We start from the raw sequence: 24,360 nt of genomic DNA on the forward strand, positions 1-24,360 counted from the left end.
GATCAACTGTCAGGTCAACAGATGTTAGAAATCTTCCTCTCTCGGATGAAGCAATCCAAGTAGTTGGTGTGGCCAATACACAAATCAAAACACGTCTTACTGAACCTGTAAGAGTACAGATAGGGAAATTTTCAGACATGCACAGATTCATTGTCTGTGACACGAGTCCAGTGAACCTATTGGGTAGGGACTTGTTGTGCAAAATGAACTGCACAATTTTTTGTACACCGGATGGAATAGCCTTTGAGACACCAGATGAAGATGTTTTGTACCGAGTGACTCTAGAGAATAGAGAAAGTGAGTTAATTGGTGCATTTGCTGTGTTTAATCCGGAGGATTTGCCTCGAGAGCTGAGAGACACAGTGAAAAGGACAGTTTGGGATTTTACTGGAGAGGATGTGGGATTGATGAATAATGTAGATCCAGTGAAAATTGCAGTAAAAGAGGGAATTACATATCCTAACATTCCTCAATACAAAATGACACCAGAAATAATTGAAGGGATAACTCCTATAATTGAGAAAATGATTCAGCAAGGAGTCCTGAGAGAACTACTGAGTAGTCCGTGTAATTCACCGATAATGGGACTAAAAAAGCCCAATGGGAAATTTAGGATCGTACAGGATTTGAGAAAAGTTAATCAAATTGTGGTGGCATGTTGTCCTATTGTGCCAAATCCATCAGTGATCCTGTATCAAATTCCACATGATGCTGAGTGGTATACAGTGATTGATTTGTGTCATGCGTTCTTTTCAATTCCATTGCATCATGATAGCCAGCCGATTTTTGCATTTAGGTTTGGCCAGCGTATCTTAGCATGGTGTCGAATCCCACAGGGGTATACGGAGAGTCCTTCGATATTCAATCAGTTATTGAAGAAATCGTTGGAAAGTTTGATCATGCCCGAGAGTTCAGTACTAGTGCAGTACATTGATGACCTACTGGTGGCATCAAAGACACGTAAAGCTTGTGAAGTAGATACCATAGCTTTACTGAATCATCTGGCAGATGGAGGGTTAAAGGTATCTCCAGCCAAATTGCAATTTTGCAAGAAAGAGGTGCATTATCTTGGACACAATATTGAAAAGGGTCTGAGAAAAGTGACTGTTGACAGGATCAGAATAATCAGAGAAATGAAAGCTCCAAAAACCCAGAGAGAAGTGAGAATGTTCCTGGGTATGGTGGGTTATTGTCGTCAGTGGATAATTAATTTTTCCTTGATAGCAAAGCCACTGATTAAACTGACAAAAAGTGAAATGACGGATCCATTGGATCTAGATGCAGAACAAATGGCAGCATTTGAAGAGCTCAAGAGTAAAATGTGTGAGGCTCCAGCTTTGGGTATGCCTGACTATGAAAAGGAATTTGAGCTGTACTGCAGTGAGAGAAATGGATGTGCACTTTCAGTGTTAATTCAGAAGCATGGATTACTGAGAAGGCCTATTGCGTACTTCTCATCGACACTTGACCCTGTAGCGGTGGGTTTACCAGGTTGTCTGAAATCTGTGGCTGCAACATGCAGGAGCCTGGAACAAAGTGAGGGAATCATAATGGGATATCCTGTAAGGGTATTCGTACCTCACAATGTGGCAATTCTTTTGACAAGAAGCAGAACTCAGTACATGTCACATAGTCGATTGACCAAATATGAAAAAGTGATTCTGGGAGCATCAAATGTGACTCTCGAGAGATGTGTGAATGTGAATCCAGCGACGCTTTTGCCAGACATTGAAAATGTGGGTGTGAAAATGGAAGATGATCATGACTGTTTGGATGTGCTTGAGTACTGTACAAAACCAAGACCAAACATAACAGATCTACCATTGAATGAGAGTGATCATGTGTTGTTTGTGGATGGATCATGCTTGAGAAATGATGATGGTGTGCTATGTGCAGCATATGCGGTATGCAAAGTTTCAGAGGTCATGGAAGCATCACCATTGAAAGGAGTGAAGTCTGCGCAAGTTGCTGAATTGATAGCATTGACAAAAGCTTGTGAAATTGGGAAAGATTTGAGGACGACTGTATTGAATGATAGTCAGTATGGATTTGGAGTGGTGCATGATTTTGGCCAACTTTGGCTACAAAGAGGTTTCTTGACATCGGGTGGAACTCCGATAAAGAATGCTGAAGTGATTGGTAAATTGCTTGAGGCGATACAGCTGCCTAAGGAGTTAGCAGTTGTAAAATGTGCTGCCCATGGACTAGGGGAGGATTTTATAACGGTCGGAAACAGATATGCCAACGATGTTGCGCAATACTGTGCCAAGACGAATCAGTCCATCAACAGGGACAGAGAAGGGGAAATGTCTTTTCTCTCTGTGATGTTTACTAATGTCCTAGAGACCTGGGATGAAGTGAAACAGTTGCAAGATGAGGCAGGAGAGGAAGAGAAAAAAGATTGGATTAAGGCAGGATGTGCTCCAAGAGAAACAGACCATGTTTGGGTCTACAGAGATGGCAGACCAGTGATGCCCAACTCCATCTTGTCGTCAATGGCAAGGATGTATCATGGCCAGGGACATTTGGGGAGGGACGCGATGGTTAGGTCGTTCAAGCAGACCTGGTACAATGCAAAGTTCAGGACAATTGCAGAAAGCATCTGTCAGAGGTGTTTAGTTTGTCAGCAATTTAACACTGGGAAAAAGACAGTGGTGAGTCTGGGAACAATAGGCAGAGAAGGAGGTCCTTTTACAAGAATGCAGATTGATTTCATTGAAATGCCCCAAGTAAACAGGCTGAGGTATGTTCTAGTGGTAGTCTGTTTGTTTTCAAGGTGGGTGGAAGCTTACCCGACTAGAAGAAATGATGGATTAACAGTGGCAAAATTACTGTTAAGGGAGTTGATTCCTAGGTACGGATTTCCAGTAACAGTTGAGTCTGATAGAGGTAGACATTTTCAAAATGAGCTCATGGGTTTGATTTGTGAAGCATTGAAAATACAGCAGAAGCTACATTGTGCATACCGACCAGAGGCTTCTGGTGTGGTTGAGCAGATTAATGGCACAATAAAGAATAGGATTGGAAAAATGTGCTTAGCCACTGGCATGAAATGGCCAGATGTTTTGCCTCTAGTTCTGATGACAATGAGATCTACTCCAGATAGAACTACTGGTTTGAGTCCGCACGAGATAATCATGGGACGTGCTATGCGCCATGCATTCGTGCCTGTCAATAAGTTGGTGACAATAACTGATGACATGATTTTGGATTACTGTAAAGGCCTGGCTGACGCAGTTCATTCTGTGTTTCACCAGGTTGGAGAAGAAGCTACCACACTTGAGAAGAAGCAAGCACATGATCTGAGTCCAGGAGACTGGGTGAGGATAAAAGTTCACAGAAGAAGAAATTGCTTGATTCCAAGGTGGGGAAGGCCAAGACAAGTTATTCTGACAACGACGACTGCAGTAAAGTGTGCTGGAGTGAAGCACTGGGTACATGCAAGTCATACTCTGAGAGTTCCAAACCCGAAAGAAGGGACTGGTAAAGAGTATTTTGAAGAGTCAGATTCCAGCGATGATGAAGATACAGAATCAGTGGGGAAAGAAGTAGGAAGAGCTTCGAATGAACCACTGCGAGTATCAGAGAGGAGATCAAATTCTGTAAAAGAGCCTGAGGTTTCAAACAGCAGCGAAGGAAAAAGAAAAGAAAAGAGAAATCACACAGAGACTACTCCTGAATCAGAAAAGGAGGAGATTGAAGAACCACTTGAGATTATACTTGAAGAAGTAGGGTCAGAAAAAGATAGAGAGGGACAGATTGCGGAAGACCCCCGAGGAGGTGTAGGGAACATTCTTGATGAGCCAGGTGAAGGGACAAGTAGACAGCAAGAAGATTGCGTGTCGGAGACCCGAGGAGGGACAGGAGTAGGGAAGTCTCAAAGAGTGGTGAAAAAATCTGTGGAAAAGAAGAAAGCTGCTGGAAAACGGAAACAAGAGGCACTTGAAACAGATGATGAGGATGAACAAACAGAGGGTCGAGTTCTGAGAAAGAGAACTTGGATTGGAGAAAGAAGTAATAAAGAAATAAAGCCGAAAAAGGTGTTGAAAGGAGATCGTTGGCCTAACAACAGAGTTAAGAGGCTGAGATACAGAATAATAAGAGCAAATACATCAAAAGCTGAACAAGTGAATGAAGTTTCGAGTCAAAGTTCAAAAGCTGAAGGAGAAGAATCAAAGGAGTCAAACGAACCAGTGGAAATAAAAAGAGTAAGAAGACCCAACCAAAAGTACAGATCACCGGAATGGTCTTATGTGGCACTGTCTGAAGGAGGAAAAGAAGAAAGAGTGACTCGAGATAATCCGGAAGAGATCTTGAGAGAAGTGGTTGAGGAAGATACTGGTGAAATTCTGAAAGTACTCTTGACTGACATTGGAGAAGAGTCGAGTACTGAGGATTTTGATGTTGGAGATCTGATACAATTTGATGTTGAAGAAATTGAAGTGAAGAGTGACAAGTATCCAAACTGAGTGAAAGAAGGATTCACTTGGATTAAGTGAACAAAGAGATCATTTGGATAAACTGAAAGCTGAAGAATTGCTGAAGAATTGAAATTGAAAAGTTCAAACAGTAGTGGAGTAGTAGAGGCAAATGGCTAACATAGAGGATAATAGAAATAAATGTGCCTTCTTTAAAAGGTGGTGTAGGATGTGCTGCTGCTGTACTGGATTGTTTTAGTTTTATTAGTGACTTTTAAAGTAGAGTTTGAGATGCATACAGAGAATGTGACAAATGTAGAGAAGAATTCACAAAAAGTAGTTCCAATTAGAATTAGTAATGCTTACACACACAAAGATAGGTCAATTAATAACTTTTCTAGTAATGTTTTTTCGAAACTGTTATATGAATATGTGAAGACAATGGAAGTAAGGGATTGCTACGTCTGTATGCAATTACCTGCATCCGTTTCAGAGGGTGTTACTTATCATCATTTACCAGCTACATATGGTATTTCCTGTAGTATTTTAAGTAGTGTTTTTTATTTGTTAGGGAAAGTAGATTATAAGATGTCTAACAGAGATAGTATTTTTGGGCACTTGCCAATGAACAAAGAGCTGAATCCGGCTAAAGAAGCTAACACTTTTGGTGAGATTTTTATTGAAGAAAAAGGATTAACATTAGATTACATTTTTAAGAATAATTTAACTTGCAGTTTGAAAGGAGAGGAGAAAGCTTTCCTGGATATGGTAGAAGAAAGGAGATTGAACATGCATGAGAAAGCAGGAAAATATAAAATGAGTGAGACAATTTGGGACATTGAGATGGGAAAAGAGTTGAAGAATGGGGCTAGTCCAACTTTAGCTCTAGATGCACCACAGAAGGGTAAACTTTGTATTACAAGAAGGAAATCCCAATATGATACATATTTTGTCGGGACTAGTGAGTGCCATGATACATACTTCATTGCAACAGGTTGGGGTTTCAGAGGTGGAGAAGATACAATTTTTCCAGGAGTATATTATGTTTGTGGGAACAAGGCTTATTACAAGTTGCCTGACCATTGGTATGGCACGTGTTATGTGGGCCTAGTTTTTCCAAAGATTTTTCATATAGATAAAATAACAGATGTAGAACATGTTAACTTACTAATGCGTTTTAAGAGAGAAACTTGGTCTGAAATAGTGGGTGATATTTTTGGGGTTTTGATTCCAGCAGTGGGAATTTCTTTGAATGCTTATGGAATTCGGAAACTGTCCACAGTGGTTGATCGCTTATCGACAAATACCGCTGGAGGGTTTCTTTTGGTGAATACGGAATTAAGTGCCGTACGTGCCATGTCTATGCAAAATCGACTTGCCCTTGATATTCTATTGGCCAAGGAGGGTGGAGTCTGTGGAATGCTGAAAGTTCAACATTGTTGCACTTACATTCCAGACGAAAGTAAAGACCTGAAGGTCTATATCAAAAATATTACTGATTTGCATGAAGAATTAGTAGCACTTGAAGCTGAGAGTTTGTGGACTAAAATAGCTAATAAAATGATAGCTGTTAAGGATTTTATTGCAAAGATAGGTAGTACTATTATAGGTAGAATATTGTTTCCCTTGTCTTGTATAATTGTGGCTTTATTAATAATAAGATTGGTGTGTGTGTGTTGTAAAAACAGGGGAGGGAGGAAGAAATTGAATAAAGAAAAGAAAAACAAGAGGTTGAAGAGAGAACCTCAGGAAATTGAATTAGAAGAATTGAGGGAGAGTGTTTACTTAGAGACTAAAAGGGATGATGAAAGAGTGACTGGTGTGTAATGTTGTGTAAGGGGAAAAGACATTTCCGATTTCTCCTAAAATGGGACTAAATTTTCACTAATTTTTTTTTTTGGGGTTTATTTGGTGATAAAATCACCAAAGGGGGGATTGCTGGAGCAGAGTTTTCAATTTGAAAATTCAATGGCTTTTGAAGCTCTGGCATGTCTATTCGTTGTATTAATTTATTAATAATTAATAATTAATTATTTGTCTTGTGCAAGTGTGTTTATATTAATCAATCCGTTTGTCCTAACAAGAGAGAGTTACACGTGGGTGTGCATAAATGTGCTGATTAAAATTAACGTGCGTGTTTTCATGTTTAAACGTTGCTATGTGCTGTTTATTTTTTAGCACAAAATGCTTTTCGAATTAATGCTTTTCTATGTTGCAAGTGCTAGATAAATGCATACACATAAGGGTATTAGTGGGGTTAACACTGTTTAATCACTATGCTGTGGTAACGTTGTTTTTGTCTCTTTTAATTAAGATGGTCTATTGAGGCCTATGTTGGCCTAGAAAGATGGCTGATTTATGAGCCTGGCTGTGATTTATAATATGAAAACTGTGACAAGGGAGACCCCTGCTGGAAATGGTCCTGAAGCTAAACTGACCATGGTCCTTGTCGAAAAACTTTCCATGAGGACGGCAGCAGTTTTTGGGAGGTCTCCAAGAGAAGTGAAAGTGTCCTTGGCAGCCTTGGGAAACAAAGGAGCCTTAGAGGGAAACTCTGAACTGTGGCTCGATGGCCGAGGAGAAGCAGGATAAATGTGATACATGTTTTATTTTCTTGGTTCCTGTTCCGTAGTTTTCGCTATGTGTACTTTTCCTGAGCGGAGATTCTCAAATGTAGCGATGTTACATCCTTTCCTTCTCGCTCTGCTCAGCAAGTCCGGCGGACATTATGATTTTTTCTATGTTCCCAATGTATCTTTCTATTGTTTAGAGTCTATAAGATGTTAGCCTAGAGAGGGTCTTTTGCCACTTGCCATTTTGCCTTTGCCGCATATCGAATCTGCGTTGCTGAGGATTGATGCTGAAGGGACTTCGTCTTGAGAGACATTTACCGAGAGACTTGTCCTGACCCGTTCTGACATTTAGCTAGAATAGGTAACTATGAGAAATGATTTATTCTGATTGATTTTCTTTGACTAATTTTAGATAAAGCAATATAATTTTAAACATGGTGTTGGATATTCTTTCTTGTCAAATATTGGGTTTGCATTATTGATTATTGTTGTATATATTGTATAGATTATGCTTAGGGACAGTCACAAAAACCAGGTCTTATCGACCTCGATATAGATGCAGGGTGTTTAGGAGTGTTTTCCTTCCACAGGTTTATTGCTGGTAGAGTATTTGAGTGTATGTTAGTGAAATGGGCCCTAGCGTATGATGTATATATGTGCGTGTAACTGTGAGATTACTCTATCCGTGGTAGTGGGAATTTTGTACACACCCTGATCTCTATCACATGAACGGGCTGCAATTCACTTCATACCAAGTCTATTCATTCGGAAGTTACAAGTCAACCACCATGGTCACCGGGCTCAAAGTAGAAGCAGCGTTGGTTTGGCTACTTACTTGGTTACTTGTGGGGGCACTGCCTTTACTAATTGGCCTGCTGCTTCCCCATCGCACGTCGTGTTGAACTGCTGGTGACTTGTGTGATGTGTGTGCAGGGGCTGGGCGTGGCGTTTGGAAAAAATCTACGCATGCTGCCGCAGTCCCTACCCCCGCAGCACCAAATATAGTCCAATCAGTGTCCCGCCCACCGGCAACACTGAACAAAGGGCCTGAAGCAACTTCCCAAGGATATGGTTTCGATTTTTATCGGCTCTCACACCACAGCAACACTGTTTACTGGGGACTCGAAAGCAAACAACACTATCTTCGGTGAATGAGGTAATTATATTTTCTTTGCCATAGATGTGCAGACATGTGGTGTAGACCGGGCCCTAATTAATAAGTGCCGGTGCTAAGCACTGGAAAGCACCGGCACAAATTAAGCACTGCACTGGGAGTTGGTATAGTTAGCTCTTACTGCTCTGCTGAAATTTTAGCCATCATGAATTTTGGAGGAATAGTGCTTTCTGTGACAAGAAGATGCCATACTTTGGAGGAATTGGTAATGCGCCTGGGTGGCACGTGCATCCTATGTCACATGCAGGTGCCCTTGTTATCCAACTGCTAGTCAGTACCAATAACGTAGCATGTGCAAGAAACAGAGATAACCTTTCTCCATAGCTGGGTGGTAAGTGCTTTCCTGTCTCTCCCACGTATAGGGGGGAAAAAACTGATAGCTTCTTTTATTGACCTAGCACTTCTCTTGACTATGCGTGCAGTGAGACACTGTTGGAAGACCCCTTTTCCTCCTTCCGTTCTGCCATGCCAACAAACGCTGCTGGCTTGGGCTACGGCAAGGGTAATCTCCAAAGAACAAGGAGGCAAGGCCTCAGGAAGCATCCTATCTCTAAACATTTAACGACCTGTTACTTCGCTTCCAAGCAGCGATCAAGGATTCCCTCCCTCTTTAAATGGAGTACCGCCCAATAGGAACTTGGAGCTACCCGCAACTAGCACCATGTCAAGATGGCATAACTCCTGTCTCATCAAACAAGACTTGTATAGCATGGCTAATCATCTGTGAGGGTATCAATGCCTCAAACAGTGCACCAATTAACAGCGCTCCACTAACCTCCCTCTTCTCAGTTTCTGTGGGGCACTACCCGCCCCAACCCTCCTAGGCAAACCTCTGCTGAATGGCTCTCCTTTCCTTCCCTCATAACTATATAAGTGTTAGTACATAGCACTCACTTCCCTATTGTGATCAGTGCTGTGATGCTGCTTACTCCATGCATGACTTACTGGATGTAATCAATTGTACAGCCTACTGTTAGCATTTCATGACATTTGTTTCTCTAGTATTTCACTACCTAACTGCTGCACTCTACGGAGGCACTGGCAGCAACTAATGAATGCTACTGTTGCATGATGTAAGATATAGGGTTTTTTCCTGCAATACCGCCGTTAGCCATGATTTCTATGGACATACTGTCAATTATCAGTGCAAAAACACCACGCTATAAATCTGGTGAATGTATATCGTTAGGATGCAATAAAGAATTTTTTTTGTTTTTTAAACTGCTGATAACAAGTAAATCCTATTAAAGGTCGGAAATACATTGTATCTCTACTCCTGTGCCATCAATTAACAATGCCTTTAATGAGCTGACCCCTGGTTGCTATCCAGTCACCTCAATCTAAAGACGTCAAAAAATGAGATGCTTGCATACTGGAAATAATCAAACTATCACCCCTCAACCATCTAACTGCAAGAACTAGGTCCACCACTAAATCCTAAGTAAAAGTAAGCAACCACTCTCTTGTAACTCAAGGAAATGAAGTTATAGTTTCTACATTATGTGAACCATGTGTGAAATATTTCCTTACCTGGGTTTCCGTCAATGCATAAAACATTTGAACCCTTCTCTATCTACTTCTCAAGCTACAGAGAACCCAGTATGCACTTGAAAGACATCTCATCAATCTAAACATCTGAGCTCAGTGCTGTCATATCTTTACCCTGTATTCCTGTGGCTATATGTATCATCTTCAAAGTAATGTGTATCGCACATCGAATCATCCATGACACTGGACCACTCTTCCTTCAACATAAATGTGGCATCTCTAAACAAAACTGCCACACTTTTATGTGGCCGCACTTTCCAAAAGTCTTTCACTGGCTTTTTGTCTGTTTAGCTAAAAAAGTTCTAGAATATCGAATTTCAGAAAGTGTTAAAATCTGGATTATTTCTATTCACTTAACTGCACGATACAGACCAGTTGTAAAGATTGTGTGTACACCATGCACATCTATTTTCACACTTCCTACAACACTTTGTGTTTATGCACAGCTACCAGTTTGTTGAACCCTGAATTGAGCATATCTTCGATCTTCACAGACCTCACCTATATAGGGGACAAAGTTCCATCCATGCGCTCCAAAAGGGCACCATGAACCCAGTGTAAAAGGAGCGCTTTGCGGCATTGTCTGCTACAAGAAGCAGTATGTATGTACAATACTATAGTACAAAAACATTTAAATAAAATAACTCATAGGTAATTTGTTGATACCTTCTATCTGTTATGCTGCTGTGAGCAAGTAAAATCCCACTATCACTGTGACTATTTTGATGAAGCCAACTCAACTGTCTAGAAATGTGAAAGGGAACATTTTGCTTTTGGTATGTGCCTTCTAACTGAGAGGAGGGCACGTTGCCTAAGACTGGACCACATCGGTCTCTCAGGCATTCACAAGACATCAGTTTCTGTTAACCCTAGAAGTGTTAGTCTGAAGTGTGACTCGCAGTATGTTCATGTTTTGAATTTTCTTTTATGATTAACTAGGAACGCATCATTGACTATACGCTGAATCTCGTATACCAGTGGTTCCCAATAGGTCGGCCAGAAACCCCTGGGGGTCCACAAAGCCTCCTCAGGGGGTTCGCCACTACTTAGAAAATTAAATAATATTAACAATTAGTAAACTGCATATATATAAATAAAGTAGCTAAATGTAAAATTGAAAAATGTACACAGTACTGTAAACGTGAAGGAATTTGAAACTGAAGGCTAAAAATGTATATACTCAGATTGATTTGTGGGATCAGTGCAGGTGCATCAAACAGAATATAGTATGGACGATGAGTGGCCTCAATTGAATTTAAAAATGCTCCAAACTATCTATTAAAATTAAATTTCGATTATTTTTTATTTATATGTGCTTGAGAATTAAATAAAGGGTGTCATCATTTGTTTTATGAATGCTTTTTTTCTGCTTTTTTGTCTATTGTTTTGCGGTACAAATCATTGACAAGGCTTAAGCCGGTGTACCAGGCTTCCAGTAATGACTATGTGGGGGTTCCCGAGATTGCACTAATGATTCAGGGGGGTCCCCGGGCTCCATTAATGATAAAGTGGGTGTCCCTAGAAGTCTAAAAGTTGAGAACCACGGTCCTATGATGATAGAGCGAAGAGACTTAAGCAGGTGTACCTGGCTTCCAGTAATAACTCAGTGGAAGGGGGGGGGGGGGGGGAGCTAGATTCTACTAAGAATTCTGCTCCAATTACGATTAAGTGTGTGGCCCCAGAAGTATAAAGGTTGAGAACCACTGTCCTATGCTGAATAGAGGGAAGAGAGGAAATCAGCATGTCTGCTGACTCTTGGCCTCAATGCAGATGCTGACGGCGGGCGTCCCAGTTGCTGCTTCCTCGATTTTCTCATGTTTAAAGGAGCATAACAGCAGAATCTGCTACTCCTGGTCTATTACGTCGGATGGTTCTAGCCGGCACGTAAATCTCTGCTACCCCAGGTTTTTTTTGTCTATTCAACATATCCGTAGCCCAGCCTTTAATGATGGGCAAACCCTACCCGTGGGTCTCTCTGTTGTGGGACAAACCAGTAATCAAGATGATGAATGAAGAGTCCACTGCTGCAATGTGTGAGACTAACCACCGGTAAATGACTCTTGGCTTCTCTTACCAGTCTGTAGATAGTTGCCGTATATTCGCCATCCTTTATCTGCATGTTGGCCATGGCCGGACATTGACTTGCACCAGGGGTTAGGTGAGCTTCGTTCGCTGCTGGAGCCTACAGAGCCGTCGGTCACCAAGGAAACATTCAAGGAGCTTCTTGGGCTCGCTTGGCAACCAACCGGAAGTAAATGCCCCGTCACAACACTCTGAAACAGCGGCCACAGTGGTAGTAAATTCAAAGCTTTAGCTTACATTTTAACCTAACATCCTTACTATTCTACCAATTATAGAAAATGCCGTGAAGAATTGTACTGAATAAAACAGTTGCATGTTTGATGACAAATGTTATAGACCAACTTCTTTGACATTACGTTTTAAATGTTACCTTTTTCGGCTTCGAATTTACCTTGACGAAACCTTCGGTATAGCCATAAGATGGCGAACCTTAGTACCTGCATACAAACTGGGCTTCTCGAGTATAAAAGTAACTCCCCGTATGGACAGATAAGGCGGCCATCTTGAAATGGATAATTACCGCCTATCAGACGGCACTATCACAGGCAATTTACCATCGTTATGATTGATCTGAATTAATGTGTTATTTATTCTTTATTTAATTGAAATTCGTACATTCTTATTAATAGATTTTAGTAGTATCGTGCAAATGTGGCTCTAGCTTTGTTATGAACGAAATTCAAAGCGCGTATTTACTACTTTTACCTTGAAACGGTGCGGCACGTGGGCTTCGTGTTTAGGGAATTTAGGGAAACATGTTTAGGGAATTAAGTGCAAAACTGTAAATTGCAAAAATGCGTGACTTTATAAACTGTGGAAGTATTAAATGGGTGGCTGGTTCTAACACTGTCAGAATGACCAGATCAGGCGCCTCTCATGTATATTATGACACGCCAGTTCCTCTCGCTATGGAAATAGGTGCTCATCGCTTTTAGATCTTTTTGTGAATTTCCTTTACAGAGACCTCCATGTGTTGCCCCTATAAGTGTTGTCATAGTCTTTCCTTCTGCAATGGGTTCACACGCAAGGAGGGCTTCACAACCTGTTGCTATGGAAATAAAAGGGGGCGAATGACTCTTCATAGACATAGAAGAAATCATTTTGCTCGTTCACTTCTTTTGCACTGGTCCGATGCTTTAGAGCGGATCTCCATGGGCGAAAGAATGAATACATTTACCGTTACCTTGTTACAGGTTTGCCAAGCATCATCAACTCCTGCGTGAGTATTTTAAAAGCCCAAAACAGGGCTTTGTGACTAATGTGGTTTAAAGCAATACAGAGAACTAAGTGTTATTTGGCTTTGTTGGTAGTGTTTTTATAATTTGTTTTCCAATGCGCCTGTTCTGGCCACTGGAAGACTGTACAAAACCTAATAATTTTGTGGGACGCATTATTCTTCTTACCCAGCATGCAAACTGTTCTTCAGAAACTCTACCCCAAGATTGTAAAAGATTCTATTTGTGGGTTTGCATTATATCAGTTCCCTAAATCTGAAGCAATACTGATGGTTTGTAAGAAAGTGTTAAAACCGGGACATATATGAATACTTAATTAAAATAATGTTAAACCATTATCCAGAGGTCTTTGCAGTACTTTAGCATGCAGCAGCACCCATCGCTCTGCTTCAGAAAACGTATGCCTTCATTACTTACTGGTAATCTTCATTACACAGCCACGCTCTTTTTTCTAGTCCCAGTCCCTAAACCTCTCTAACACAGGCGTCCAATAACCAGATAGATTACAAACCCATGAGAGCGTGCAGCTGCATAGATCATTGAGACGGATCACCCTCTCAAAACTAATAAAAGCTGTGACCATAGGGTCAAAAATGAAATATACAGAAGCATCTCAGTTTAATAAATGGTTGTTAGTGGGCTTTCACTTGATAGTGGAACTTACTGCTCCTTTGAGCGTCCAGTGTAATGCTTGTTGCGCACTCTGTGTGCTCTGGACTAAGCCTTCTTGTTGTTTGGTGATTATCTGGAATCTCTGGTTCGGTTACCCCCATGGCAGTCATCACCATTGTGTGCATAATCTGTTTCTGTCATAACATCCTCCCGATCCCCAAACAGATGTTATGATGATTAAATTCCTTGCAGTCCAGCAGTGTTCCATACGTTTAATTTTGTGCATTTACGGACCATGCAGATGACAGCTGTGTTACCTTGAATCACACCAGGGGTGTCATCAACGCCCCGCTTTAGCACCTAAAGTGGGGGTTGTCACTGAACCCCATGACCTTGTACAACGTCCCTCTGAAAAGTTCATGAACTTAATTTTTGGATTCTGCATACAAAAGTTCATAATAACGTATTACTGCTGGTTAAGGAGGATGGAGACGAGAGGGTCGAGAGCTGCTAAGTGAGTCAAGTTTTTTTTATGGCGACTGAGAAAGACATGATGGCAAATTGAGACAACTGTAAATAGAGTGGGAGAGCACAGAAAGGTAAGAGAGGAAAAATAGGATGATTAAATAAAAGAAGATTGGAAGTGAAACACCGGAAAGATACTGGGCAAAAGGTAGAGAAAAATCATGAAAGTAAGAAAAATGTAAAAGAAAGGAATGAAACATAGGAAGAGTGAAAAGTTACCTGAAAGAAAGGCAGGAAAGGTAAAACAAGAAAGGCAGAAGGGGATAAGGGGCGGGCGAATGAATGTGTGGAAGAATGGCTGGAAGGAACAATGAAACACTACATGAAACAATGGACGGATGGATACAATGACCATTGGATGGATGGATTAGTGTAGGTATGGAGGAATGGGTAAAAGGACGGATGGAAACAAGGAAAACTGGATGGATGGAATGGTGGAAGTATGGATGAATGGGTAAAAGGATGGATGGATGGAAACAATGACCACTGGATGGATGGAATGGTGGTAGTATGGATGAATAGGTAACAGGATGGATTGAAACTGACCATTGGATGGATGGAATGGTGGTAGTATGTATGAATGGGTAAAAGAATAGATGGGTGGATGGATCGATGGATGGAATGGTGAGATAATGAATGAAAATGTGAAGTGATCGACAGGTGAAAGAGCATGCAAGAATTGGGGGTGGATGATAGGATGGGAGGATGGATGTATAGATGGGTGGATCTAAGGGTGAATGGAACAGTTCTAGATTGGGGCGGACTTATCTCACTGTGTCATTAGCGGTCCAGTTCTAAGTGGGGGAAATTTAATTTTCCGGCTACTCCCTTTGGTCGCACCACTGTGCCTTTTCTGTCTTTTATGTTTAGCTGGCATGTCTTAAATGTCAATTCCATGTTCCTACCTAGATATCAATATTCAAGCATGAAGTCACCACCTGGCCATCTGTTTATTTTGTCATTATTGTTTATCTTGCTTTCAATATACGACAACAATGAGAGGAATAGTGTCTGTGAAGTATGACAAAGGCTGGTTGGTGCCCTCTTCAGGAACGCTCATCAGCAGAGTGGCAGGCGAGCATTTTAATCATGCTTGCAGTGTACTGTTACTCTTGGAGAAAACAAAAAAAAAAATAGTTCCAAATCTACACCCTGTTAATCTTATATTTCATTTTTTTTAGTGTTGTTTTAAGTATCTCTCTCACGATTGGTTTGCTGTAATATGGTGTGATGCATTGGTGTCTTCTGCACAGGCCTATGAGATGTCCTTGAAGCTTCCTTCTTTGGAAAGAGCAGCCATTGTACAACTTTCCCCAGGTTGATTAAGATGTTCCCTAGTTTGTTTATTACTGCTTCAGTAAGTGGTTGTGATGGCCACATCTAACGCTGGATACATGTTGAATCTTTTATTAAGACAAATAATTGTCACTCTAAAGGCTTGCAGCATGCTCTCCGCATTCTACCTAACACATAAATGAGCACTGAAGATGTCCAAAGTGGACGAAACAAGTTGGCTGTGGCTACTAAGGGATTTTAAATATTTGAGGAGAAGATTGAAAAATAAAGAATGGATCATGCTATTCAATCTGGACTATTTTGCAAGGATACATGTTATTTATTTATTATGCATTATGTGATATTGGATTGATTCAAATTGACATTACGCATAATGAGAAATCTTTGATTGGTTTGAGTACTTGGGTAATTTTGTATTGATTATGCCCGTGTTTATTTTTAAATTAAAAACAATAGGCCTGCTGTATTATTAAATATGGTAAAAAAGGCAGTCCGCCTCTTGGTTTACTTGGTGACTAACTTGACAAAGTCAGTAAACGTAACCATTATGACTGTGAATAGCCTCATGTTATCCATGTGGTAAATACATAAGCATTGCTAGTTTTCACAATTAGAGCCTGCTGGTGTGTAAATTGTCACATACTATATCAACAATAAAGGAAGCATATTATATTTACAGGGGTTATGGCCACTGTGGTACTTCTCAGGGTATGTAAGAAGGGATCCCTATTTGTAATTCCACCTGAAATCTTGTAAATATTTGTTATTTTTATTATAGTATTTTGGTGTGTGTGCATTAAAGAACGTTTACATTTTAAAGAAACAAATTGATTTATTGAGTGTTAATGCTGTGTGTTGGAGTGTTCTAAGTTTCTACCCCACTGAGTCCGTCCTAGACTGGTCTGCAAAGTGAACCTTGAGAGACAAGTGCTAAAAGGGGCACTGTGTCCCCAGTTTTAGGGTGTGGGTTATAGAGGCCCCATGATACTGGTGCTAAAAGATGCCTATTGACACAATTGGCTTGTAACTTACGACCTCCTTAAATACAGTGGGAAGGGGTTTTACTTTGTGAACTTTGACAACCAATTGCTAGAGGTTTTACATTCTGAATCCTCTGTCAAATACAACAGGAAGGGGTTTTCTATTGAAAACATCACAACAAACACCATGGGGAACGCTTTACATTTGGAACACGGTGACAAATACAATATGAAGGGTTTTTACAAGGTGAACTGTCCGATAAATGCAATAGGAAGGGTACATTGGTCCCTTTTTGGAGTCTGGCCGCAGTAAGTGCTTGGAGTATCCAAGGGGAGTCTTTGTCCTTTATTATGAGCAGTCTGGAGTTCTCCAAACCATGCAAAAATCTGTTTGCGTAGGTTTTGAAAACTTAAATTTTTTACACTGGCTGTGATAAAGATCTCATCCTCCATAACATTTTGGCAGGTCAAACCTGCGGAAATTTAAAAGAGGAAAAGTGTATGGTTTTCACGTAATGTTGATTTTGGTGTGGTAAATCACATTATTTCCCAATTAACAACGAATATTGAATAATTATCACATCTGATAAATTCCGAACACTTTGATAATTATTGTATTCAACTCGGGCCATTCGTAATCATGCCCTCTATGCTCCTGCCAATAGATACCATGCATCTGCCTCAAACGGGGATCTCCAACTGGTCGATCGCGAGCTGCCAGTAGCTCGCAGGCTGACGCTAAGTAGCTCATGCTAATTGCATTTCAGCAAGGTTGAAGGTATGCAGCTTCCAACCCGATAACACAGCAGTTTAAAACACTGTCCGTTTCTGTGAGGACTCAAAAGCTGACAGTGCAAGATGACACAGCATAACCTCTGCTGGAAAATAACTTCTTTTTCTCCTTTATTTCTTTCTTGTGTCTTCTTCCTTTTTGTCTTTCTTTCCATCTGTTTCTTTTATTCCATCAGTCTTGCTTTCCCACTCTCTTTCCCCTTCTCTCTTTCTCCTTCTCTTTTAACACATCTTTCTTTCTTTCCCGCTTTTTTAATGTATTCTTTTTCTGTTTCTTTTTTCTTGTCTTGATTTTGTTCTTCCTACTTTCTATTTTCTCATTTTCACCTCTCATTTTCCTCCATTTCCCCATTCTTTGTGTCTTACCTTTTTCTTTATTCTCCTTTTTGATTCACTTATTTTTCCTTTTTTTGTTCTGCTTCTTTCAAGTTTCTTCTTCACATTTCTTGCTGTCCTTTCAATATTTTTTCCTTCGTTCTTCCATTCTTTCTTTTTCATTCTCTTTCTGTTTTTCACCTTTCTCTGTTTTTTATTTTTTCTTCCTCCCCCTTTCTTGATTTCTCTTCTCTGGGTTTCCTTTCTTTGGTCCTATCACTCTTTCTCCTGTGTCTGCTTTTCCCGCCTCTTTTTCCCTCGTTTCTTTGATTTATCTTCTTTCTCTGTCTTCCTCTGTTATTCTTCCTCTGTTTTTCTCTTTTCATAGTTGTATTTACCTCTTGTAAATTTTTTTCTTTTTCTCATTTTTTCCCTCTATTGCCCTTTTTTCATTGTCTCTCCTTCTTTCTGTTTCCTTCTTAGGTTTTTTCTTCTACTCTTTTGTATTCAATTGCTTGTGTCACTTTCCTTACTTTCCATAATTTTCTCTTTCTTTCTTTCTTTCTTTCTCTTTTGTCACTTCCTTTTCTTTCTGCAGCATTCTCCCTTCTTTCTTTTTCTTCTTCCTTTTTCATTCATTCTTTTTGCTCTCCTTTCTTTCAGTGCTTTTCCTTTTACTTCCTCTTTCATTTTCTGTATTCATTCGCCACATTTTTTTGCCTCTTTCTCGGTTTATTTTTGACTTTTTCCTCATTGTTTCTCTCCTTTAATTTGTTCTCTTTCTTTATCTTTTCTGTTTCCTTTCTGCTTTTCTTTCTCTCTTGCCTTTTTTCCCTCATTCGTTCCTTTATGTCTCTTTTTTTCTTTTCTCTCTTCCTAGTTTATTTTTCACATGTTCTCTGCCTCCCTTTCTCTCTATCTGTTTCTCCCTTTTGCTGTTTCAAAAGCAAAGGGACAAAACTGATCCTTGGGGACCCCAAATGTAAACGTTTTCTGATACAGACTGTGTCATTGATACTGTATGCTCCCTGTAGCAGGAATGGGGCACTCTATGGCCCGTTTTTTGGATTATTTGGCTTCCTTATACATTTTTCGAATTCCATTATTAGGCAGTAGCTCACAACCGATTTCAATGATCAGAGGTAGCTCTTGCAACAGGAAAGGTTGGAGACCTCTCGCCTAAAATATTTGGTGGGTCTTTATACTTAGAGAACATGTGGTCATTTTTATGTTTTTAGATCTCGCTGAGCCAGTGCATGCGCTGCATTGTGATACATTTAGTGTACGGGTTTCCAAAGTGCTGCCACAGGCTTTTGGTGGCCTAAAGCTTGCGTGCGCGTGAGCGTGCACGCGCGCAGCCGCCATCTGTCTTTCACAAAACAACTCCCGCTTCTCTTGATCGCGATCACTTTCACTTTCGCGGGCCGCGCGTCCACACGGACGCACGGCCAATGCTTGTTTATTTATTATCTTAAAGTCTATGTTTGAAACCGGACATTTGCTTTTGCCGACGTTGTATCTCTTCCGTTCATGCAGGACAACTACTTTGATACTGGCGCTGCTGTCTTTAGTCTCGTTGTGTTGGAGGCTTGGATTACGTGCGCATGCGCAGGTGTGTGTCACTAGCTTGAACAGCGGCTGGTTACGTTTTATGGGACTTACTAATCATTTTTGTTATACAACAGGAGAAACTGTCAGTGCCTTTTCTGGATGACAACCAGGCAGAGGCCAGGCCTGAGACCAGTGGCGGTTCTTTGCTTCCTCCTTTCCTCAGACTTTTTGACCTTTTTGCCCCGCTGGCCTGCGATTTAATAAGTGCAACCCCCTCCATCACACGTTCATGGCATCGTGTGAATCTTCCATTTTGCCACCTCCTGTGCTCTCATGACGGCTTGCTTTTTAATACACGTGGCACACGAGTGGCTGAGGACCCAGAAACGAAATGTCAGCATTCTGGCTTCGCAGACTTGACGCGTCTCTGCCCGCCTGCGGAGACTAGCTGTCAGTCGGGCTCCGTGTTCCCTCCCGCCGACCCAGTGCAGCGCGCTCTTCCTTGCAGGGGCTTCTGGCGCGTGTGCTCTGATCAGAGATGGATGACGAAGGCGCGCATTCTCTGCCTGATAGTCCCGTGGTTTGGAGAGGGGGGCATTGATGGCTCGAATGTTACCAGGGTTTTGATAATAAGAGCCCCTGGTTGTCCAGCCGCAAATAGCTGATACAGAATTGCCATTATTTCTACATGTTTGGTGGGGGTGTAGAGGAAGGGCTTTCTCCACAGGTAAAATTATTTTCCACACTAAGAAAAAAAAAAACTGATTTCGTACTGGGAACCTACTTCCCCTGTGCTTACCTCTCTGCTATGGAGAACTCCACAAAGGGGGGATGAGATCACCCAAAAAGTGTCTCCCAGGAGTAAAACCAGTGTTTTGTTTTCAGACACTGTTTGAATTGTAATGTGTTTTTCTGTGCCCATCTACACTGTAGACAAGTTTTTAACATGCTCAATGTGATTTTTTTTTTTTGATTTTTTTTTTTTTAACTCAAGCGGTGGACGCTATTTTAACCATCTAATAATGTAGATTTAGCTAAAGGCCTTATTATGAGTTCAGCGGTCTGTGGACCGCTGTACTCGCGGTTGCGGCCCGACCATCCCTACCCCGGCGGTCTGGGCATCATATTACGATGCTGGCGTGGGACAGCCAGCAGCCCGACAGAAGACCTCTGCCACCACCAGGATGCTGGATCCCAACGGGGCACCGGTGGAGAAGACCGCATTCTGCTGCGATGCTGCCGATCCCAGCATCGGTGTGCAGATTACAACCAGTCACCCGCCACAAAATGCTTGGTGGAAAGGCATGTAAAAGGGCCCCCAACAGGGCCCCTGTCCGATTCTCCCCATGGGGGTGATTGGGGGGGGGGGGGCACATGATGTGCCCCCCTTCCCCCGAAGTGCTTGGTCGGGCATGCACTGTGTGGCAATCATGACATGGTGTATGCCACACTTGTGCATAACAAGTGACCTGGAAGCACTGTATGCTGTATGCTTGTAAGGCTCTCCTATGGCCCAAACATACTACCATAGTGACACTACCGCCAGCCCTGGTCTGCACTCATAATCCGGCAGGCGGGAGACAGCGGGCTTGTTGGTCTTCCTGGGTGCGCCGTGCTGGCAGTCCGACGGGAAGACTGACAAACTCGTAATCGGGCCCTAAGTAAAATTAGATGTGAATGTCACATTTGTTGAAATATGATGCAAACAGTTTACAGAAATGTGTTCTTTTAGGTGACCGTTGAAAATAAAGTTAGTATATTGCTGTAAAAACATTTTTAAGATATGAAATTCAATGTTCACTAATCTTCATGTATGTAATCACATGTGCATCCATCAAGGTAATTCGAAATTTGGAGCCAGATGTACGATCCTTCCAATTTGCGAGTCGCAAAACAATCTTACATTGAAGTGCAAGTCGCTATTAGGAAGGGTCGCCCTTGGCACGCCCCTTCCTAATAGCGAGTCGCCAACCCTGTTTTGCAAGTCAAAAATAGGTTACCGACTCGCAAAATTGGGTTTGTGAATAGGGCAGACCTATTTTGCGAGTCGGAAATAGGTTACCGACTCACAAAATTGGGTTTGTAAATATGGTAGACCTATTTTGCGGTAAATAATGGGGCGATTTCCCACTTGCGACTGCAAAAAACGGTCATACGCCTGGCTCTTTGGAAATTTTAGTCAAATATTTAAACAAGCATTTACAATGCAATGGTCTCGGCATTGTTAAAGTTAGAGCTGTTGGCATTGTTCATGACATTATTCTTGTTTATGTTTTAAAAAAAAACATTATAAGAAACTGCATTGTTATTTACAATGTCAATAGCTTAATCACTCTCCAATGCGAGACCTATTGCATTTGCACCCACACACAGAGCCACCCACACAAAGCCACCCACACACAGCCACCCACACATACAGAGCCACTCACATAGAGCAACCCACACACAAATAGAGCCACCCACACACACACAGAGCCACCCACACACACACAGAGCCACACACACACACAGAGCCACACACACATACACAGAGCCACATACATACAGTAAAAAGCTCCAAAGGTCCCAGACACCCTCAGCATCATGCCCTTTCTGCCAAGGATATTAAAATGTAAGCATCACAACAGGTAGGCAATGGGGGCCTGCACAGGCTACTAAACACTGAAGAGAGACCACACGAACTAAGCAGTGTTTATCTCTTGTCTGGCTTTAAAAGCAGGAGGTTTCAACAGTCTGCTGCAATAGCCACACACAGATGCCCTGGTCCCCCATCATCCACACACAGATGCCCTGGTCCCCCATCATCCACACACCTTTGATACAGCTGGCCCTATGCTTCTTTAGACTAGCCTTGTGGCACACCACAACACCACCAGACCCCATACCCACAACATGCCCCGAGCAGTAGCCTGAAACCCATTGAGCCATTATACAGAAACTCTGCACCGGTGCAAAAAAAGTGCAAATACCTTTGGCACCATTTTTGCTGCTCGTGTAATATTGAAAAGGAGCAAACAACTGCATCTTTGCAAAGCACGGGTAAAGCGAGGCCGTCGTTTTGCTGTTTACATAGCAGAAATAGTGAAAATGTATTTCCACCACGTTTGAAATATGAAAAAGGGTAGTCAGTTTGTTCTTTTTTATTAGGGAGGCAGCAAGAGTAGTAAAGAATCAGTTTTGTTTGTTGGTTAAAAAAGAGCGATTCAGGAATTAGGATGTCTTTGTTTAAAGCGTGAGCCTTGGTTTTCTTACGTAACGATTCTGTGACGCGCCCCTGGTGCTGAGCTTCAAGACGCCTCGCCATTCGCCTGGTAAGTGCGTGCCACGCCTGCCATCCTCTGCTGCGCGCGGCTCTCGGGCCTCCCCTCACACCAGGAAGTGCTCCTCGGCGAGGTTGCGTCTGCCTGGCAGCGAGTGGTCAGTGTCGTAATGACGCGATGCAAAAGCTATCAGATCTGAATAAATATTTACTCAGAAACTACGAGATACCGGGCCCTGCTGGGTGATTTGGTTGAAGATCTTTCACTGAAAGTCTGTTATGCAAAATGAAACAAAGAAAGGGCGAAGTGGTGGAGCGCGCTTGTGTTTTCAACCGTGCGGCAGCACTTCCGGTCCATCGAAGGAGAATGGCATGAGAAAAGCAGAAATATAAGCGTGTGTAATCCTCCCTGCCCTGGGAGCTCCTAGAGGCATCCTGGTGACATCAGTCGTTCATTTAGGGCACCGAAGGGTGTATATTTCAGTGTAGGTTGTAGGCAGGGTTTTTCTGAACAGAGAACCTGCTATGTGGACACATCTGTTCAATGCACATTGAGGGCCTAGTTACAAAGATGTATCTTATGCGACAGATTTATGCATTAAAAAACAGACAAGACAGAACACAGATTTGAAAGAAATTGTCTGCCACCCACAGTGTGATCTAATTTGAAAGTAAGGTTAGCCGAGGGCACCGGAAGACACCACCGCCTTTCTCCGAGGCAGAGCAGAAATGCCTCGGAGAAACGCTGCGGCATTTTCGGATTCGGGGGCGTGTTTGTCTTTTTCTCTCCTCCAGCCATTGGCTGGAGCAGAGAATGAGACTTCTTGCAAAAAACACGCCCGATCCGAAAAGGACGGGGCCTAATCGGAATGACTGACCTCTTCTCCAATGGCTGGCCAGCATTCAAGAGGCCAGCCAATGGAGAACAGGGGAGAAGAGGGGCGGGTTCAAGCCCCTCTTCTCCAAGTCATTAAATCTCGGAGCTAGACTGCGCAAGCGCAGCCTTTGCAGCCGAGACCTAAAAAACTGTAGCCAACAAAAGATGTTGAATTCCTTATGGAAAGTGGAACTCATCCTTGGCTATAGTGACACTATTGCTGCATGATAATGCATATATGGCTGAATGTGTGGAGGTGTGAAAGATAAATCATTGACAACTTTGTGTACTACCTATGTAGAGGGTATACAAAGTTGCGAAGCTTAAAGCGTTCAGGTCTTTTTTCTAAAGTCCCAGCACTGTCAATCGTTAAGCTGGTGAAGTTTTTCTTCAAACACATTAAAAAAGCAGCAAAAAAAGGACCCAAAGCAGCAGTAACCTTCGATTCTACTACATAGGTCTGTGAGAAGGCTGTGTCGTACGTTTCCAGTACACCAGGTAGCCCACCATCCCGGATGCTGGAAGTCTTAGGGCGGGATGTATGGCTATAGGGAGGATGAAGTATGCTAATTGTCAGGAAGTAGCCTATGTGTTCCTGCTGTCGTTCAGGACTAGTAGCTTTGAATGACAATGTGGAAAACCATTCTTGGCAACTGCGTGTCCACAGAGCTTATGAATGCAGAGAACAGCAAGCGGATGATGCCACCTTCAACATTCTTTAAACCTACATAGGTTCCCCATGACCTGATACGCAGCCATGAGGTCAAGTAGTGTGCAAATGTCACCAGAACTCCACAATGTAAGTTTTTTTATGTCACATGTTTTTGAAAAAATGGATAGTGTGTATGGAAGGAGTACTACATATTACTGCTGTATGCAGCACTAAACTCAATACTTCCTGGCCCTCGCCTTGCTATTGTATGTTTAGTGAATTATGGAAAATAAACAAATATTACATAATTCCTAAGAAATATGGGTGTTAAAACCACGGCTGAAAAGGGATTATAATTATGATTCTAAACCTAAACAAACGTAGCCTTTTGCCATTTATGGTCAGTTCTGGTATCACATGACCCCAACATGCACTGCTCATGCACTTCAGACATGCCCTGTAGCAAAAAAT

The 24,360-nt window shown here is 41.9% G+C and overlaps 2 protein-coding genes across 2 annotated transcripts in view; one reads left to right on the forward strand and one right to left on the reverse strand.

The window, feature by feature from the left end:
• The window catches only part of LOC146789062 (intraflagellar transport protein 70A), a 276,982-nt gene extending 264,996 nt beyond the window's left edge, over positions 1 to 11,986 (reverse strand). The window contains exon 1 of the mRNA XM_085629969.1: positions 11,788 to 11,986. Within this exon, the coding sequence (XP_085486095.1) occupies positions 11,788 to 11,841 (54 nt within the window). The 5' untranslated portion in view covers positions 11,842 to 11,986. The remainder of the gene's footprint in view (positions 1 to 11,787) is intronic.
• Positions 11,987 to 12,889: 903 nt separating this feature from the next.
• NPHP3 (nephrocystin 3) overlaps positions 12,890 to 24,360 on the forward strand; it is a 342,323-nt gene continuing 330,852 nt past the window's right edge. Inside the window, exon 1 of the mRNA XM_085630683.1 lies at positions 12,890 to 13,014. The gene's annotated coding sequence lies outside the window, so the exon portion shown is untranslated. The remainder of the gene's footprint in view (positions 13,015 to 24,360) is intronic.

Source organism: Triturus cristatus, chromosome 10 (assembly GCF_964204655.1).
Source record: "Triturus cristatus chromosome 10, aTriCri1.1, whole genome shotgun sequence".
Lineage (NCBI taxonomy): Eukaryota > Metazoa > Chordata > Amphibia > Caudata > Salamandridae > Triturus > Triturus cristatus.